The sequence below is a fragment of the Anabrus simplex genome, chromosome 8 (genome assembly GCF_040414725.1).
Source record: "Anabrus simplex isolate iqAnaSimp1 chromosome 8, ASM4041472v1, whole genome shotgun sequence".
Lineage (NCBI taxonomy): Eukaryota > Metazoa > Arthropoda > Insecta > Orthoptera > Tettigoniidae > Anabrus > Anabrus simplex.
The window spans coordinates 122,951,856-122,973,963 of record NC_090272.1 but is presented as its reverse complement, the minus strand read 5'-3'; the positions used below and the strand labels follow the sequence as shown (position 1 = coordinate 122,973,963).

General features: G+C 38.3%; 1 protein-coding gene across 2 annotated transcripts in view; it reads right to left on the bottom strand.

Moving 5' to 3' along the window:
* Positions 1-4,983: 4,983 nt before the first annotated feature.
* Positions 4,984-22,108, bottom strand: part of LOC136878877 (zinc finger CCCH domain-containing protein 18) — a 210,947-nt gene continuing 193,822 nt past the window's right edge. Inside the window, exons 13-14 of one of the 2 annotated variants that reach the window (XM_067152440.2) lie at positions 20,860-20,942; positions 4,984-6,834 (exon numbers count right to left, since the gene is read on the bottom strand). In XM_067152440.2, coding sequence (XP_067008541.2) covers positions 6,718-6,834; positions 20,860-20,942 — 200 coding nt within the window. In that variant the 3' untranslated portion in view covers positions 4,984-6,717. The remainder of the gene's footprint in view (positions 6,835-20,859; positions 20,943-22,108) is intronic. The other variant, XM_067152441.2, reaches the window with a different exon arrangement.

Here is a 22,108-nt window from a genome sequence, read left to right as displayed (position 1 = left end):
TCCTGTTCGTTGTGAGCCAACTTGTGAATTAAAATCGCCCATTACAATTAGATTGTCAGTGTGTTCTCCCAAGTTATTACGGAAGTTGGCCTTTTCCTCTTTTGAGCATCCTACCTGTGGAGCATAGACTTGGATCACATTGTACTTTTTCCCTCCTAAGTTCACAGATAACTTAATTATCCTTTCACTCACAAACTCAACTTCACTACAAGCATCAATGTCTTTATGTATTAAAAATCCTACTCCATTCTTAGACTCTACTTCATTTCCAGACCAATAGAGACTATAGTCCAATCTGATATTCATTTTCCCAGTTTTCTTCCACTTTGTTTCACTCAGGCCCATGATCAGAAGTTTCCTCCTTTCCATGAGGTCAACCAGCTCTTCAGTTTTGTTTGTCAATGTCAGGATATTTAATGTTCCCACTCTGATGCTTTGTCTTTGTTCGGTTTGGGTAGCTGGTTTATCGGGCTGTAAACCGTCATTCACACCAAACTAATGTCGTCGTCGTGAATTTCTACATCCGAGGCTTGTATTATTCTTGAAAGCAACTTCTTCAGTAATCCCTCTGTTGACCTGCTGAGCCTAACACAGACGGAGATTTTCTTTCAGGGTTTTCTCCCTTAGCCTTTGGTGTCCAGTCACCTCAACCTACAAGGCAGCAGGTTGTATTCATATTAATCCCTGAATACAGGGCTGACTCTTCTGCCATCTCCACAGTACCAAAGTCCACCTTCTCCGCTGTAAAAGTCGTTGAGGTCTTCACTCATAACCCTGAGCTGGGACCCTTACCAGATGTTACACACCAGGTCAGTGTGCTATGGGACTCACACAGGCAGGGGCGCCACTCCCTGGGTAGGACTGCCTCCGAAAAGGGTCCCTACCCGCTACCTGCCCACTCATATTGACAGGAGATATAAAGGAACGACACGCTATGTCAACTTAATGCAAACGCATAAATAACCCCAAAAACTTCACAAATACATGTGCTCTTATGACAGAATCTGTAACTCCGCTAGATAGAGCTCTAATCGCTGTCCCTCGATATCTCGCAGTGTCTCGTATTATCTCTATGGTATTTAGTGACAGCGAATGCGGTGTCCACAATGGTGAGTGGATGTAGTCGTCTCAAAGAAGCGGTATGATTACGCCTACAGAAACTAAACGGAACTGAATTCACTACTTATATATACGCTCAGAATAAATAAATAAATCAACTACAAAATGAAATTAAACTTACCAGTATTTACACAAGATGTTGAAAGTGATCTCTCTGAACTGCGATGCAAGCTTCATATCCCGTAATGAGATTTCAAAACATACTTTGCAGTTCATGGACACTGATAGAACGCAGTGTGTTCCTAATTTCGATTTTTAATTCTTCTGTAGTTCGAGGATTATTCCTATAATCTTTTTCTTTGAGATTTCCCCACTGACAAAAGTAGCAGATGCTTACATCAGGCGAACGAGGGAACTATAAGCCTTTACTGACGACATCATCATCGGAAGATTTCTGCGACCATCACACCATCCTGCTGGAAATAGTCATACCTTCTTCTTCTTCGGTTAGTTCAGCAAAAAAATGATTTGAGAATGTTGGGAATATAACGGTCGGAAGTAATTTTGTCTGTAAACATAACAGATCGATAATTCGTTGGGCACTAAAAGCGCACCACACACCCACTTTCACGTCGTGCAGACGTCTCGGCTATAAAATGTGTGTTCTTTGTATCCCTGATCCTATTATTCTATGAATTGACATATCCACTCAAATGAAACCATGCTGTCACACATAAAAAGAAAGTTTGGATCCATGATACCCTCGTGGACTATTCACTAGACAACTGCAAAATCTTACTCTTGCAATGAAATCTCTAGGCTGTATATTATGGACTGAGCGAGTTCGATAAGATCGTAAATGTAATAATTTTTTAAATATTACATGCTGATGAATGTGAAATACCTGTTTCCTGAGCTACTCTCCGAAGCAATTTCTGTCGACTGTCTTGCAGTCTTGTCTCTCTTCTAACAACTCTTGTGTGAGAGCTGTTCTCCTTGGTTGCTTTTTCTTATTAGTTGCAGAACCAACACTATGCCACTCGTGAAGGAGTTGATACATGTGAGTTTTTGGTACTGTAAAACCAGGAAACTGTTTATGAAATTTTCAAAGGCACCTTATAGCAGATTTCTTCTTCCTGTGTAAACAACACTCGATCAAAAATATTCTCAGAGTTACAGTGTACTTTACCATTGCAATAATAATCTTTCAATACATCATTAAAAGTCCAATTGTTACTAACGAACTGAGTGACAGTGCTAAACATCCTGTTGCCTCAGTTGTCTCAACACTTCTTATCACACCAGGCTTGACACAAGCCATATGGCACCCACTTGGGGATTCCTAAGGCCTGTAAACAGAAGTGGGACGTTGTAGACTATACTCCTGTACTATGGTGTATCTGCGTAAGAAAGGCATTCTATTTTCTCCAGTTGAAACTAGAGACGAGCTTCTATGTAAAGAAGAGACCTGAAGCATCTAAAACAGGCATGAATTGGATAGACTTGCAAATTAAATTGGGCATCCAATAGTGTGTCCGCCACTGTACCACTGCCAGTATGATCAGATAGAGATGATATGGGCCCCAGTTAAAAAGGAAGTTGCAAACAAGAACACCACTTTCTGTCTTGCCCATGTCAAGCAGCTTACATATGGAACTTTAGACAGGATTTCTCAGGAAGACTGGGTAAAATGTGTAAGACATCCCAAAACATTGGAAGAAAGTGATTCCGCCAAGCAGCGCAGGAGGGAGAAGACAATGGAGCCTATCGTCTTAAACTTAGGTGAGAGCAGCGACAATAAGTTTGAGTACAACAAATCTGGGGATGAATAAGGACACACACAGTGAACAAATGTAGTAGGTCCCATTTTGGTATTTTATCTCTCTGTAACAGTTGTAGTTCACGACTGCTTTATGGAATTCAGTACTTTATGGAACCTGCAGTGTATCTTATCTTTTTTGTTCTGTGTATGTTGTTCTTAAAATTTACTGTGAATTTTGTCACATTTATTTAACTGTATAGAGTAATAAAGGAAATATTCAGTGTAATGTGCTGCAAGTAGGATATTTTATGGAGTTAGAGAAAATATTTTCTCCATCAGCTGACCTGCAATGAGCGCGTGAATCATGCAGGAGAAGACTTCTGCAGTTATAACTTAAAACAAATTTGACAGGTTGCATTAATGATGCTGTTTGTGATAAAATTAATTTAATATTTTTCTCATTACATTTCTTGCTGGAAGTTTTTATGTGATCAAACAGAACGTAAGTTGCCAGCAAGGACAGTTTTCATTACATATTTGGAAAAACTGAGCATTTCTTTCAATATTTAAAAAATCTCAAATGCTTTCCTATTTTGTGGATAAAATGTCTTCTACAGGTATCTGCTAACTTTCACAAAGTTTCGAATAAGTTTCAGTTAATTTTTATCATTGCTTCCAACATTTTCTATTGGTCGAGTAACATAAAAATTCAATTTGTGAATCGCACACAGTTAAAAAAAATTATTTTTCATGGTAGCCACATGCATGTTTCAGTTTAAAGACACTTCTTCATATCTACAAGTTAGTATTTTCTAGCATATATTGCGGACTTAACATCAAACTGCGTAAGAAAGGCATTCCATTTTCTCCAGCAATGCTTTGGAGTTAGTTTGATTGGTCTAATTTAATGGTGGCTGCATTCATCCACGTAATTTCCAGCAAGATTCTGTTCCATTCATTCGAAAAACAGTTGCCTTAGTGAGAAGTCAGGAACAATGCAATCCGCATTAATACACGTAATTTCCATCAACATTCTGTTACATCCATTACAATTTCTCAGGTTGGCAAAGCAAGCAAGCATGTAGTTTCACGCAGATTAAGATCACAGTCACGGCACCTCCATTTTTACACGGAATCTGAATCTCAGGGACATGACATTTCTTTGGCTAGGATTTGAAAAATAGCTACCTTAGTGAGGAGTCAGGAACAATGATGTCTGATATGTGTTGTAAGAAAGCTGTCTTGAACAGTGAAAATGAAGAGGTTTCATAGTTGGAAAGAAGCAGATTCTGAAGGTATCAAATACATATGTAAAGGTAGTAATTTCTCAGTGAGAAATTATTTTTTTCATGCTGTCCTTATTATGATCTGTGTGTTAATATTACAGGAAGGTTCATCCCTTCGACAGCTGGGAATAATTTTTAATCTTCTTTTCATATCTTAAACAGGTCAAGAAATTATAACTCTTAAAATTATATGCTTCTTTCTATCCAAGAATGGAAATTGGTCACATTTATTCTATTTCTGTATGCAATAGATAGTATGCAACTTTGCATTTGATAGTTTCTCAGCATTTCTACAGGTTTCCATACATGTTACTACACAAGATGACAGATCGGTTGGTAATCAGATAGTATGGAAATAAGATGAGAGATTAGTATTCAGAACTGCACACATGTAACTGCAACCAACTTCACAGAATGAGGTGACACAGTTAATAATAATCTAATACACAACAGATGTTATTTATGTACTATCGGGCCATGAGACATAAGCATATCGCACATACCATTACATGGCATAATTCATCTTTACTTGGACAACTTTGGGGCAAAATCACGGAATGATCATTTAATGCTCCTTTCAGACGGTCAATATTAGAAGATAATACTTGTAAATTGGCAATTCTTGAGAATCTGATCTGATCGGAGTGATCATTTAATGCTCCTTTCAGATGGTCAGTATTAGAAGATAATACTTGTAAATTGGCAATTCTTGAGAATCTGATCTGATCGGAGTGATCATTTAATGCTCCTTTCAGATGGTCAGTATTAGAAGATAATACTTGTAAATTGGCAATTCTTGAGAATCTGATCTGATGCTCAGTGATGATCAACATTCAAGTTTAAAAATGCCAGGTTAAAAAAAAATCAAGTTCACTGTGTGCATATTTTTGTGTGTAAACGTTACAAGGTGATTCACAAGAAATTACTAAGATTATAGAGTTATTTCTGAAGATATTTTGAGGAAAAAACCCTGGTCTATTCTCAATACTTTATTAAGCTAAAAAACATCAATTTTACTGAAAAAAAAAAGTATTTAGTTTGAGGAGTAAAAGAAAAGTACAAATAAGGAATGAACATTTCAGAAATATTTTCTTTTGTCTATTATCTGAAGCAGCAGGATTGTACATTCTTCAACTGCTTTGTACAAACACTTATTTTACTCAATCTTTTATTACAAAATTACAACAATCTAAAAAACTTTACAATAATTATTACAAATTACACCAATTCTAACGACAGTAGACTTTACAGTTGAACATTGTACTGAAATGTATAGCCTTACAAGAATACAAAACCTAAAAACTATTGCCTATTTTTATATAATTTGCTCCATTTTTATGAACTGAGTGTTTGTATAAAGGGGATTTGAAATACATTTTGAGGTTTCAGAGTATTAAGTAAATGTAAATAAATAACGAAATATTAAATCTTTATTTCTTTTACACCTAAAACTGAGGTCGACTGATTATTTTTTTGTGGATATTTTTACCAAAATGTCTTCAGAAACAAGCTTAGAAACAACTTCTCATAAATAACCTTATAAGATTTAAGTTTTAAAAAGCAAGATAAAATATACCTGGCATTTTAACTGAATTAGTCAAAAAATATTTTCCTCTCTTTACGCCCAACTTGACAACATAAATGAGACTAGAGAGGGAAAGTAATGAAATCCTTTGTGTTGAAGTGAACAAGTCAGTACAGAATCTTTGAAGATATTCATGCAAACTGGACGGAAATGTGCAGCAGAACAATGGGCTCGAATGGCAAACGCAACATACACACAGAAGCCAAACAAATTTTCATTCAGGATCCTGGAAGTTGTAGACTCACTCAGAAGTGAAATTATGATCACAAACTGATGGAATAAATGGCTCCCAGCTATGGATAGATACCAGTACTGAATATTTACAAGAAACATTTAATTTTTCCTTTGTAATCTGAATATTTGTCAAGATCTACTGAATTAATGTCAGCTACTGAACATAAAAGTAAAAATGAGCTCTTCAAAAATGCAGTGACTGGACTTAAGAGGTAAAGTAAGTAACCTATCTTTGATAATATGGAATAAAAAGTAGTTTGAAGTTAGAGCAGGTTTTCTTACTCTCTAACATTTAAATTAAAGTATTTAGTATAAATTCTTTAATAAGATAAGGTATCTTTTTAACTATTTGATTCTATTTTATCTGTCATTAATACAGCACTGATAGCTTACTGTATTTTCTGTTAAATGGTCAATTTTTGTCAATGTTTATGGGTAAAAAGACTGTTAAAGAATTCAAATCAGAAATAACAGTTGTAGTGATGTCAAAGCAGCTTGCACAGCTTTCAACAGTACTATTTGAGGGCCTTGAAATAAGTACTGAAATACAAAATGTTTGTTGATTTCTACATGGAAGATCGATTGCAATAACAAATCATAAGTAATCAATATTTCTCCATATTTCTCCATTCTAAAAACACAGGGAAAAGTATGGATACTGTAGGATGAAACAGGAAACAGTGAGAATGATAGGAAATTTATCAAACCAGGAATAGTACTTTTCATTATACCATTATTTGAAACTAAAATTTTCAATACACGTCACAATAAACATACAACTAATGGATTGTTTAGATCTTGGATCTTTTGCGAGCTATAGCATCTTCTACAGCTTTCAGTTGTTTCAGTAATTCTTCCCTTCGAGAAGTGGCTGCCTTTTTAGGTGCTGGTTTGGACAATGCTGCAACCTGCAAGAAGAAGAAGAAATAAAAAATAACACTCTGACATGTACTTAGGTTACTATTATCACAGCAGATTTTAACTAGTAATACTCTTTAAACCAGGGTGCACGAATATGGTTCTGACAGCAATGTTTAAACATGCAAGGAAATCTCTACAAGTCTTTCGCATTACATCCTTAAATCCTATGTAACTGCACCAGATTTTATACCTGCAATCTTACCGAGACCCTAACTAGCTGTTCATATATAAATATATCATTTAAGACGTCAATGACTTCTCAAATTCATTCAAATGATGTTACTATAACAAACCTGAATTTGAAACATATACCATACATAAGTGAATAATTCCCAAACCCTAATTTTTTTCTTTTTTAATAATGTAAAGCTTTGTTTAACATTTGTAATTACAACTGTAAATACTGCACTACAATAAATTATAGAATTATGAAGCAATTACATGTCAAAACCTTCATTAGAAGGTTTATAATAGTTAGGGGCCTTATTTTTTGGTGAAATAAAAATCTATTTCAGTGTTAAAATTGACACTATTTCCGTGGGTATTTCATGAAATGAACTGTCATACTGATCTAATGTTTCTTGTGCATTCTTTCCAACAGTATGAGACAGACCTACCTAAAGTCATGATAAAGGGTTTTGAAGAGATTTCTCATAATGTAGCCTAGTTATTAAATCTTAGATCACCAAAAATACACAATGTTATAAAAACAACAGCTAATTAAAAAAAGATATAAATCGATTCCTCAAAATGAAGTTAGGCAACTCTGCCCTGTAATAATGAATTCATATATACTTCTTTATGATTCCAATTACTGTTGAATGTCATGAAATTTTGCACAAACATTCTCAAGACTGGTATGTCACACACCGGAGAGGCAGTCTCCTGCAAAATTGCAACAATTCGTTTGAAATGCATGGGGAGGTACAGTTTAACACGTTGAGTGCCACACCAAAATTCATGGGATTGCAGTCTGGTGCCGAGGGCTAATAACATCTAGTTACTCCATGGTGCCAAAATGTTCACAGGCTTAAGCCCTTAACAGGGTTTGACACCATTATGCGTTCTTGTATTTCTAAATGTATTCTTACGTAGGGTTAGCTGCCTATAAGCGCCTGGCTATTCTTAATCACTTCTGACATCTACTATCATAATTTAAAAAAAAATTCCATTCGTATCAGATGTGATTATTGCTGTCCTATTAATTTTTATCCAGTCTCAAGTCAGTTGGATAGTTCGCGCCAAGCGGCAGTCCGACAGCTGTCTCGTGTTGCCTCGTACGGTCCACGCCAAATTCTTAGTAAAGAATTTATGTATACGTACATTGAAATTACTAAATTTGCGAGTTGTTGTTACGATACAGTTGTTCTGCAATCTCCATTGTCCATGTTCTGATAACTTTTTGTAAATTGGTCTATATATGGTGGTAAACTGTTCCATGTGACGTGAACATGGCTTGGTTAGGAAAGACGTTGAATTATCTGAGAACCCGCCGACCGGAAGTAGGAATCGCTCAAGAAGATGTTGTGTTGTGTGCCTGTCAAACCAGAGGCGACGGTAAACTGTCTACTGCTGTAAGGAATGTGACGTGGCACTTTGTCCTTGCCCGTGCTTCCATATTCACCACACTGTGCGCAATTTCTGAATGACCTATGAACCATAAAGTATGTAGAACCTACTGATGCATATCTGAAAACTTGAAAAATATCATAATAATGAAAGGAACACTTCTTATATTCACTTTTTTTTTTTTTGCCATTTGCTTTGCGTTGCACCGACACAGATATGTCTTACGGCGACGATGGGATAGGAAAGGCCTAGGAATCGGAAGGAACCGGCCGTGGCCTTAATGAAGGTACAGCCCAGGCATTTGCCTGGTTTGAAAATGGGAAATCACGGCCATTCACTTTTGTATGAACACACTGTATATATATTTACGGGTTTACAAGAAAAGCAGTAAAAACATACTGCTATTGAATTTCTACTATATCACTAATAATTTAAATAAATCAAGTAAAATACATTTTTTTGGGTTGAGTATTTACATCTGCCGCACACTACTGTACCCATTCCTAAAGTGCACATCGCGCTGAATAATTACCTACTGGCTGGTTGACATTATGAAACTATTCCCTAGTTAAGGGGTTAACCAAGCAAGTGATCGCTGAAATGAGGATATATTTATGATATATTAAGTTAACCTACTATGTATATTAGGTCAAATATTGCGACCCCATATGGCGTCGTACTGGTCATTACGAATTGTCTACATACAGCGGCTCCATATGGAGTAGCACTTATACAGTAGTTCATGTCCCAACACTCGGCAACGGGCCATTTATATTAGTATTAATGATCATGGCCACCAGGCGGGCATAACATTTTTTTGTTATATAAAGTAGTGAAAAATCATGTGAATTTGGTAAATTAGGATGTAAGAGCATAATATTCTAAGAATAATTTGTATTTAATTATATTTGTATAACTTTTAATTTGGGTAAGAGAACCTAGCAGTGATGATTGAGCAACATGGAAAACCAGTGACTATATCGCTGAAGACGGTGGACAAGTCTGTAAAAAGTGTTGCAACAGCTGCCATGGAAACCCGGAGTACAGTGGGGAAGTGTATGCTGAAGATTGCAATTCATCAATGTGGATAGACGTGCGAGATTGCTATTTGCTCTTTACTGGGTTCAAGATCACTGTAACTATACACTTTGTTTACATCATCGTTGGATCAATGACCTTCGATGTTAGGCCCCTTTAAACAACAAGCAACAAGCGGGTACATCATCATTGTCCAACTTGTCCAATATATCGTCCAGACTATCTGCACTAAGTCTTCTACTGTTTGATTTACTCATAGTGACTTAAAGAAAAGGGAAACTCACAGCACTGCACACTTACATGAACAATCCGTGCGCGAGATAGAAAATGACATTTTCACCCTACAAAGCACTCGATGTACCCATATGAGGTCGCCCCAAAACAGGAATTGACAAATGAAAGGTGGACTATGCACGTACATAAACAGACAGCCAACAGATGGCAGGAAGATACTTTATACAGCTTCAAAACACACACTTACTGCGCACCTAAATGGGTTAGCATAGTTCTCGATTTCGAAAGAACGTACGACCCCATATGGGGACGTAAAGTTTAAAACTTGACTAGTCCCACGTACCCAAATGGGGTCCCTTGGCACTCAATATGTTAAAATGCGATTTTGCTTTTCAAGAGATAGCCTAATATAAGGGACTTGTTGCTTGAGCATGGCATTAAGTCCCAGTCCAATACCTGACTATGATTCTTGGCAACCAATCCATTTAATTTTCTTGGGATAAATATCCTGAACGAATAACTCGTTTGAATTGTCAGGTATGTCAAACAGAAGGGATTCCATTACTGTATATTCTATTTACTGCAAATTAAGTACACATAATGACACTATGAAGTAGGTTGTGTGTATGTATGTTCTTTTTGGCAGATTATCGATCGTCGCGCTAACTCAGAGAAGGGTTAGGACTGGGAAAGAAGCAGCTGTGGCGTTAATCGCAGCTTCAGTATTTGCCTTGTGTGAAAATAGGGTAACAATGGATAACCGTCTTCAGGGCTGCCGATGGAGGAGTTCAAATCCATTATCTCCATGATGCAAGCTTATGCTTTGCTTATGTTACAACAGCCAACTTGCTCAGTTACAGAATATTTTAGTTCCTTTTTTCCTTTGCTGCTGTTATTTAGACTACACTCACTGTAAGAACAGCACTGAGATTGAAGCTATACGGTACTTCCTTCTACGGTGGCGTGCCGCTTAACTCTTGATAACATTATGAGACTTCACGTTCACAGAAAGCGATGTCATCTGTGGACAAGTCATGCTCATGAATAGCTATATTGTGTAATATATAAGATAGATGACAACTGACTAACATTTGGTGATATTCACTGGTTGCAAAAGCCAAAGAGTAGCATGAAACATACATCTATTTCAGTTGTAATCATGGAAGCGAAAAGGAAGGTTGTTCAGTGAGTGAGTATTGACATGGGGGTTTCAACTGAACAGTATGGTGGTGCTGTTGGTCGTTGGAGGGGTGGAGATGAACCATGGACTTGATCCTGCTGGTACAGTTGAATGGGAAGAGATGGAGAAGATAATGGAAATTGTCAAGGGCCAAGCAGAACAAACAAGAGAGCTCCTACGAGAACAAGCCAGTGAACTGAGAGAAATAAAGGACTGTCTGAAAGAGGAGCTGATAAAGGTAACAGAACTGGTGGTCCACAGCAATAAGGAAATATCAAGCTTGAGGGATAAGGTGAAGAGAATGGAAGAAGAGGTAATTGAGGTGGCAAGAGAAAAAGTTCCAGCAGGAAACTCGTAAGAAAAATATTTCTATATACGGATTACCTGAGGACGCTAAAGAAGATCTAGTACTAAGATCTAGTGCTAGAGCTAATAAATGAGACGTTGAGATCAACTGCAGGGAAGCCGACATTGACGAGATTCAGCGAACAGGGAAAACAATAGGCAAGAGACCAGTGAAAGTGAGGTTCGTTTCAATGACTGCTGAAGAAGATTTTGGACAATACATGCCAATTGAAAGGTGAAAAGTTATGGATCAAGGAGAAGCTCGAGAAAGAAGCCTTTAGGAACCAGAAAACTCTTCAGTTCCATCTGGGAAAGGCTAGGTGTTCAGGACTAATTGCCTACATAAGGGGTAACAAATTAGTGGTGGGTGACAGGAAGTGGACTAGAGCAAGGTCGGTGGAGCATTTAAAGAGTATGTACAACACAGGGAGTACGATGGCTGACGAGAAATGTGAACGCACAAGGAAGCGTCTATGTACATCGTTACAAAACTATCCGTGTCCCTCCCTAATACTTTACTCATAGCCCTAATTTATTATTTAATTATGATTATTATAATTATGTGTTAGTGTAGTGTATGCTCCTCTTTGCAAAATGGGATGAACGCGTAGTGTGCCTGGATGTACAACCAATTACCATTCAAATAAGGAGGTGGCTGTCTCAACATTTGCATTTCCTAGCGATAAGGATAAGCGAGTTAAATGGATTCAAGCTATATACCACGCTAATTCTGAACCCAGTAAATATGCCTGTGTCTGTATTAAACATTTTTCCGAAAATCACATAATTCGAGTTGACACTGCGAAAAGACCAGATGGTTCCGTTTTAACTGTGCCTAGGGTAAAGCCAAAATTAACTACCGATGCTGTGCCAACTATACCGGGTGATCCACCAGCCCCTTGCGATCCAGTTTTATGCATCCCTTCAGATTTACTACAAATCCGAAAGACATCGGTCCCTCACCCAAAACCGAGGTAATATAACGAGATGTGTGCTTACCGGCTAGAAGACAGCAAGAATTATGAGCACCACTATTAATTAATTATGGGTACCTCGAATGAACCCGTAAAACGAATACAGATACACAGAACACGTACTTTAAAACAGGAGGGGGACGCACAGACCGGGAGCACGGTACTGTATAGGCTGGGAGGTGGGCGCTTTAGATCAAGTGTCGCAGTAGCTCACATGGCAAGCGGGCGGGCAGATATATGATAGTGGACATTGCTCGAGGTGATGAATATTTTAACAGCCAGTTGCCTGGGATGTGGTAAGGTTGAATACTTGATAGCTTCAAAGGACTGATTTGTTTATTTGACCCTGTAAAAGACTGTATGTATCGCTGCATTGGGTATGGTGCTGGATTGGATGAGGATATGGAGATGATGGTCTGTGGCCAGTATAGGCTGGGAAGTGGGTGCCATAGGTCAATTGCCGTAGTCGCTCACATGGCTAGTACCCAGTAGGATGTGTAATAGTTGAGAGTGCTAAAGGGTTAGAGGGTTGAATTCCCATGCAAGCATTTTTTTAAAAGCCAGTTACCTGGGGTGTGGCAAGGTTGTATACTTAATACCCGTATTTTCCACAGACTAATTTGTTTATATGGCCCTGAAAAGGGCCGCTGGTATGGAGCTGGGTTGATAGAGGCTAGGAAACACGTGACAGGATTCCAGTTATCCACATTGTCTAACGCAGCACCTGCTTGAACTTACGAACTCCGGGGTCGATATAGAGATGCACGTGATGTTGTAAGAACCGTCTGGCCTGTTGCATCATCTCTGGTGAAACGGATCGGCATGCCATGGTGATGAGCTGTTTAAGGTGACAAGGACTGGCCGGCTCCTGAGCGTACACCAGTTGTTTTACATGGCCCCGCAGGAAAAAATCTGGCCGGGGGGGGGGGGGGGGGGGGGGCATACGATTGGGCGGGCCAGGTCCTCAACTTCCTAGCCATTTATCAGGAAACGTTGCATGGAGATGGTTGCAGATGAGCACTGCCACATGCGGTGGATCTCCGTCATGTTGAAACCACATCCTGCAGCAGTCAAGGAGTAGCACACATTCCAAAAACGGTGGTAGTTCATCTTGGAGAAACCACAGATAGCTTTGACTGGTCAGATGACCCTCAAAGAAATGGGGACCAATGAAGTGATCACTCATGATTCCACACCATACACTGACGCCCCACTGTACTGGAAAAGCTGTCTATCGCACCCAATGGGGATTATCCAACACTCCAGTAATGCATATTATGGCGATTAACGGTTCCATTGTTGTGGAATCATGGTTCGTCTGTAAATAAGGGAGTCGCTAGAAAAGCAGGATCAGTGTCCACATGCTATAGGATCCTTTGACAGAACGCCACCGAACATCGAAATCATGACCACGGAGCTCCTGGTGTAAGTGCAGATGGTACAGGTGAAACTGGTGGGTATGCAATATCCCCACAGCTGAAGCTCGGCTGATGTTCATCTCCTATGCAATGGCCCGTGTACTACAATAAGGGTTACGCCGGATAGCGTCAAACATGACCTCTTCATTGTCAGCAGACATCATGGGATGATCTCGAATAGGCCGCCTCCTTCCCAGGGATGCAGTATCCGGCAGCCTCCTTTCCACACTCCGAAATGTTATGCCCGTCGGTTGTCGTCTATCCGGATAGCCTTCTTGGCACAGGCGTTGTGCCTGGTAAGTATTCTGTCTAGCTTCTACATATATAAGTAACATATCCACATACTCGTCGCTGGAATACATCTCGAGGCAGTGAATAAACTTTGTGTTGTGAACTGCTTCAAAGGAGGGGAGTTCGCGAAGCTACATACCTGCCATCGAATGATGTTATCGTTCCAGTGGGGCATACTCAGCCCTACCTGTGGTCTACGAAGCTTGGAACATGTACAACGTAGCTAACTGGCCACAGACTATCACCTCCTAATCCTCGTCCAACCCAGCACCATACCCAATGCAACGATACATACAGTCTTTTACAGGGTCACATAAACAAATCAGCCCTTGGAAGCTGTCAAGTATGCAATCTTCCCACATCCCAGACAACTAGCTGTTAAAAAAATTCTTACGCGGGATCTGAACCTCCTACCTCGAGCACTGTTCACTATCAATATTTCCCTGTCTGCTTGCCATAGGAGCTAATGCGACATGACCTATGGCGCCCACTTCCCAGCGTATACAATAGTGTGCTCCCGGTGTGTGCATGCACCTCCTGTTTCAAAGTACATGTTCTGTGTATCAGTACTTGTTTTACGGGTTCATTCGAGGCTCCCATAATGAATTAATAGTTGCGCTCGCGATTTCTCCTGTCTTCTAGCCCGTAAACACACATCCCGTTATATTACCCCAGTTTAGAGAGAGGGACTGATGTCATTTAGAACTGCAGTAAATGTGAAGGGATGCATAAAACTGGATCACAAGTGACAGGTGGACCACCTGGTATTTCCTGGATAGCCGTCATATATATCTCTCAACCAACACCTGCCAAACGAAAATCGCCAGAAGAAAGGAGAGAGGATATTTTGCAGAATGACTAACTAACCTTCAAGAGATGGTGTGAAGGAGACAAGATATCAAGTTATGAGGACTTGCTGGGTAAGTTAACAACAATAACTGTACTTAAATTTTCTGCCAAAATTGACGTCGACAATCTTTTGTTTTACAAGCTTCACACCATAGACATTCCGACTGTCGAGATATCTTTTACAATTTTCAAAGACTTAAGAGTGCAAGTATGCTTAAATGGTTGCAAGATACCTGCTAAAAATATAGCTGGATTTTAGGAGATGTTCATCACTTAAGTGTTTATTGAGTCATTTGACTGCTTTTAGTAACTCGTCTACATCAGTGGATACAGTTAACAAGTTAAATAATGTGTGCTTAACTCTAGAGGACTGTATTAATGAGTTATTGAATTTAGACAGTGATGACACATTGCCACTTGCTAAAAAAATCCAGTTTTTACGAGAACAAGAGCTAAAGAAAGACTTTAGAAGTGAAACCTCGCCAGTGCGTTCCTCATCAACAGGTTTTCCCGCTTAGAATGTCGTAAATTCGAATTCCTGATTCTCACCGTATTAAATCTATATAAATATCCCTCACTTATCACATCACAAATTTTCTCTATTACCGCTTAATATTACATGTTATAAACCTCATTATTGGTCCATATTGAAAATTTACAGTTCAAAAATAATAAAGGTGTTCATTAATCCACCTACACAATACTTCATTTCCACTTATAGTTGTTACATAAACACAATAATACTTATTTGGGACAGGTTTTGCCCTTAATTTAGGGCATCTTCAACCTAAAATAATTTTCAAAAGTACATATAATATTACTAATAGAAGCTAAAAGATTAGCTAGTTACTAAAATTTGGTACATATAATGTGAATATTGATACATTAATAAAAACATGTTAATGGAACACTGTCAATGATCATACTAAAACAATCTTGTCAGAGACTAAAACTTCCTCCATTAAAAATACGTAGTTCTAATTAAAATAGTTCAAATAAAACTGTTTGTGGATTCACCAATGTGATAATGCGTATATTGCCAACAAAATGAGGGCTTAAACATAAGCACAAAAACGTATGTCATGTACACAATATGTTCAAAGCCGCTGTTGAAGTCGTAAGGTATTAAAACTGAAACATCAGTTGAATTATCGTAGAAGAAGTGGCCGTTTGTATAGGTAAGAAATCTTGTCAGAGACCTTTGTCGAGAAATGCCGGTAGATTCTGGAATAATGTTCACTGTAAGAGAAGGAAAGGAAGTCTTAAAAAGGTGAACACAAGGAGAGAACTCTTTTTACGTTGCTTAGAATAGAAGGGGACTTACGTGTTTGTTATAAGTTGTTACTTGTTATCTACCGTTGTGTTAGCAACCGCCCTTCTGTTGGATCTGAGTCTCGCATTGTCACGTGATATGGTAGCCTATGTCTGGATTAGGAACATAATTGCATGAAATTGACTAACATGGTGCATATTTGCTGCAGAGGCGGTAGTGAACTCGGAGGGGAAGGAATGGGGGAGTGTGGAAGGGAGGAGAGGATAGGTGGAGTTAACTGTGACGAGGCTGACGAAGGGACGGAGTTATCAAATTTGCCGGAAGTAGGCCTATTATCCGTAGGTATGGGTGGAGTATTAAGAGTATGAAGAATTATATATATTAGGTATCCTAACTTTATTTGAACTAACCATCTTTAATAATTTAGGCGTTAATTCATGTAACATGCTTTTACTGTCCGTGATGTCATTAAGATTCTGATCTTTATTATACGTCTGGTCTAAATAGATATATAAACTTTCTAGTTCGTTCAACATTCTTTCTTTTTCTATATTTCTATATTACCGCTTAATACGATCACATTATTCCTAGCCCTGAAATGTTATTTGTCATTCCTTGTGAAAGAAACATGATTTACAACTACGGTAAGAGCCATCACCACATTTGCGTGATTGCAGAAAAAGTGAGCCTATTTGTGCTTGTATTTCACACTCCATTCAGAAGTTAGAAATGTATTTTGTGTCGAGTGGTACAGTGAAGTTTTGTCACGTGATATGGTAGCCTATATCTGAATTAGGAACATAATCACATGAAATTGACTACCATGGTGCATATTTGTCTTGAGATAGCGATTATTCCTTTTTTCTAATCATCAGGGACCTCCTTTTTATCCCAGACAATCCTGAGAACTTGATATGTCCACTGCCTTTTTATCTCCACTGAAATTTCATCTATTTCAGCAGTTTTTCCATTCTTCATCTTTCTTATTGCCATTTCAATTTCATTCATTGTCATTTCTTTATCCATTTCTTCATCAACTAATTGCCTTTCCTGGTGGTCCATTGAATGACTGTCATGATTGTCATTTCTCATGTTCAGTAAGTTCTGAAAATACTCTCTCCAACTATTTCTTATTTCTTCTGGCTTTGTTAATATTATGCCATCTTAATCCTTCACAAATATGGTGTTTACTTGATCTCTCTTTTTGTTTCTTAAGATATCATACAATAATTTCTTGCTGCCCTGCATATCATCTCTCAATTTCTGTGTGAATAAGGCCCAGCTTTTCCTCTTTCCTTCCTCCACTACTTTCTTGGCCAAATTATTTGCCTTCACATATTTTCTTCTACTTTCTTCGGTCTTAGATGTTTTCCATGTTATTTTCTTTTCCTTCACTTTACCCTTTACCATATCATTCCACCAGTGTTGTCTCTTTGTCTTTCACATTTCCTGATGTTCTACCACATACCTTTTCAGCACATCCAACCAGTGCTTTCTTAAATCTTTTCCATTCATCTTCAACATTCTCCATCCCTGTCCTGGGTACCAAGGGTATTATTTCCCTTCAAAATTCTTCTTGAATGCTTTTCTCCTTTAACTTCCATACTTTAATTCTTTTGTCTCTTCTTAATGGAGGTTTTTCAATCTTTCCCACTTTCAGTTTTAAAATTACAACTCTATGATCTCCAACAAAGTCTTCTTCAGGCATGGGGCTGTAACATCTAAATGGTTCTTCATGTGTTCTTTCTCGATGATTACATAATGAATCATGGCCTTTGTTTGTTTGTCTCCCCAACCATACCTTGTAATCTTCTGACTGTTCTTCTTCCTAAACCAGGTGCTTCCAACAATCATTTGGTTCCTGATGCAAAAATCCACCAACAACTCATTTTCTGGATTTACATTTCCATATCTAAAGGGCCCTACAACATCTTCCTTTCCCTGTCTTTCCATTCCAACTTGTGCATTTAGATCTTGCATCAATAGCACTTTCTTATCTTCTATCTGTCTCTCCATTTCCTCTAAAACATCCTCTAGATGTTCATCGATGCAACCCGTTCATGGGACATACAACTGGAATAGATCTTCCATGCCATTTCAAAATGGAGTCTCATCACCATCACCATATCGCTGGCGCATTCTGTACACTCCACATATTCTTCGATTTCTTTTCTAAGTATGATGGCCACTCTCCAAGGACATTCCAGGAATCATTAATGAACAAGGGGAGTGTGTATGTGAGGATATTCAAAAGGCAGAAGTATTTAGTCAGCAGTATGTAAAGGATAATGTCCAGATAGAGGAGGTGACTAATGCTAAGAAAGTATTAAAATTTACCTATGATAACAATGACATTTACAATACGATACAAAAGTTGAAAACTTGAAAAGCGGCTGGAATTGATAAGATTTCTGCGGATATGCTAAAAACAATGCGTTTTGTCGTTGTTCTGCAACTGCCAGATAAATGCAACTAGACCTTAGGAGGGTCACTGGAGTCACAGTGTCTAACCAGACAGTAAGGAACAAGAGAAGTGTCCTTACGACCCAGACGTCCTGTTCGAGTGCCCTGTTTAACGCAGCAACATCGCGCAGCTCGCCTTCTATTTGCCCGTACCCACGTCAGCTGGCAACTTCACCAATGGAGACCTGTGTTGTTCACAGAGGAGTCCAGATTTCCCGGCACAGCATGATGTCAATGTGTATGGAGACACCGTGGTGAGCAGTACGTGCCAAATGTTGTCCAGGAAGGTGACCGATTCGAACAAGGTTCTGTGATGTTGTGGGGTCGCATCGGTATTGATGGCCGTACGGATCTTCTCGTCGTCCGTGGTAATCTTACCACTGCGGCGTACATCGAGCAAATACTGCTACAGCATGTGTTGGCCCTGAATTCGTAATCATGCACGACAATGCCAGGGCTGTCTTGCGAGAACTGGACATTCAAGAGATGGAATGGCCAGCATTGAGTCCCAACCTTAACCCCATTGAGCATGTGTGGAATAGGCTTGACAGAAGTGTTTGTGGGCGTCCTGTTCCACCACAGACTCTTCAAGCCTCGAACAGGCTCTTATTGAAGAATGGGACCTGATACCGCAACGTGACCTCCATTGACTTATACGGAGCATACCACGTAGGTGCCAAGCTGCGATAAATGCTCGTGGAGGACATACATCATATTGAAGCTCTCCAACTGTGATAAAAGTCCACCCTGGAGGACTGTTATCACTTTGTTTTCACCCCTATTTGGACATTTCCATTTGTGTTCTGAAAATGAATGCAAATCTATCAATGTTCTTCTAGTATACTTAAACAATAAAGAATAAATGTTTAGTTGGTAATATACCTGGGTGTGAAGTATTGTTTTGTGGAACATGGCATACGTTCCCATAATTTTTTTGAACTGTGTATAAGGAAAGATCTTCATTGGGGTAATCACATAAATGGGATTGCAAATAAAGGGTACAGATCTCTGCACATGGTTATGAGGGTGTTTAGGGGTTGTAGTAAGGATATAAAGGACAGGGCATGCAAGTCTCTGGTAAGATAGCAAACAGAGTATGGTTCCAGTGTCTGGGACCCTCACCAGGATTACTTGATTCAAGAACTGGAAAAAAATCCAAAGAAAAACAGCTCAATTTGTTCTAAGTGATTTCAGACAAAAGAGTAGCATTACAAAAATGAAGTTTGGGCTGGGAAGACTTGGGAGAAAGAAGACTAACTGCTCGACTAAGTGGTACGTTACAATTTACAAACTTCATCATATAGATCCATATTGATACAATTTGAATTAAGAACTAGTGTTAGGTTTAGTGGTCTACCCAATCAATCCACTTCTCTTTACAAGTGAAAAAAATTAATATTAAAATATATTAAACGTACTTTGGAACATGTTTCGTCTTATTTTAAGACTTCTTCAGCCAAAACGTCTCGTAACAGATTACGATACTCATTGTTGCTGTCTAATAATTTTAAAAATGGAAGAACCCATGTCCTTTAAGAACTGTTTGAGAATACACTAAAGACAATAAAAAATATTTGCATAAAATTGTCCATCACTTCTTGTAAAAAATTTTCTTTATGTTAAAATTTTGAATGACATTTCTTGAAACTATGACATGAAGTGTTAGTAGCTAGTAGCTTCAGTGTACTGACTGAGGGAGATTTGAATTCTGGTCTCAGAATAGGGAAATGGGACCACATCCACATCAGAATACTTAAAAGCTTTAATTCTTATGAAAATTACTTTCAAAAAATAAGCTAATCCTGGTAGAAGGAATCTAGTGCTTCTGAGATAGCCTGTAGTATGGCAAAGATCTGTGCTGCATGACCACCATATTGATAGCTTAATTCTTATGAATATTCCTTTCAAAAAGCAAGGTCATCAATGTTGGTGAAACTCCCTCTGTCTCTGCTCATCCTAGATGAAGAAAGTAGTTGAAAAGAAAACTAGTCAATGTAGCAGGTACTCCTTGGACCTGCTTCAGACCAATGCCATTCTGTGTTCAAACATTAACTGTTTATGCGGTAGGAAAGGGAGTTGAAATTACATACAGCGTAATTATATAGAAGTGACTCATAATATAAATCGTAGTTATATCTCTGCATTTATTTTTATAATCAGCAATAATAATGGTTGAAAGAGGATGCACTGCTACAAATTCGTCCCATAGGAGTTCTTTCATGTGTCATTAAACGTACAGACATAAGGCTGACACATCTACAGTCAGAAGATAAAATTAAGATTTTCAAAGAAAGTTTTTTTTCAGCAGACCCCCAATTCCTTTATCCAGACAGTGTTTTCTTTCTACCTTTCTTGTGTCACATTATAAATTGAAATACCTTAGCAGCCAATGCTGACTCATCAACGGCAGATATCTCAGCAGGTCTCTTCTTGCCAGCCATCATAGGTACAGGTGCTCTCTCTGCAGGAAGAAAAGAAGAAAATAAACAGAGTAAAGGATATCTGACAAAGAATCTACCATAACAGAAACATAAATAAGTAACAAATGATCTGGTACAAAACTTTCACAAACATCTCGCACACTAACAAGTAAATTATTTAGAGAAGAAACAACTTCTATGATTATTACTAATGCTGTTTACAGGTAAAAATCACATCTCATGTAACTTCCTGATGACATCAACTCACACGGCTGGCTTGTATAAGAGACATGAAGATTTCTTGTTCGTATTGCTAGTTACCTTGAATGACTGCATAGCTTGAGCTCATTCTGCCAGGTACATCATGGTCTTATATAAGGTTTTCCTCCCTAGGTGAATTTTTATATGTTTGTAGAACCATTAATATTTAGAAATTTCATGATCCGTATTGAAGTGGGATTACAATATTTAAAAATTAAGAAGGTTCCTCCTATTCAAAACAAAGATATTTATTAATGTGAAAGAATCACATATCGTTCAAATGAGGTACTAGTTTCGGCACCAGATATGTGCCATCATCAGCCACAAAGTCAAATCGGGCAAACACAGTAAAACCCTAAAACAACTTTACACACACTATAACATCTGCATGGATGAATATGAAATATGACTTTAAAACAACTTTAAAAACACACTATAACATTTGCACAGATGCATATAAAATAAAATATGGTAGATGATGTTGCATTCCATTTTAAAATCCGTTAAAATGATGATTCCGTTGTTGTATACCCATGGCGGTTTGTCCAGCTTATATATAACTTTAGTTTTCTAAAACTGTTAAATTATGCTGTGAGGTTTATTGTCATATGAAGCTGACACTATGTGTGTTCTGTAGTTGGTTCCGGAAAATAAACGTAAACATGAACTTGGTAAGATCCAAAGAATTAATTCCCACTTCAATATGGGTTGAGGAACCTGGGGAAGAAATTAGAAGTCAAATTAGGCAAAAGATCGGAAGGAAAGATCAAAAAGAAAAGTCTGGAAAAACCTAGAGAATACTAGAAACGAACTCACCTTGAGCAGCCTGAGTGATCGGCGGACAGAGCTGGACTGATGGATGCAATTATAAGGTTAAGGGGCGAGGCGTAAGGGAGGAGAGGATAATTTTTAAATATTGTAGAACCATCCCGTTATCTTGTTTTCT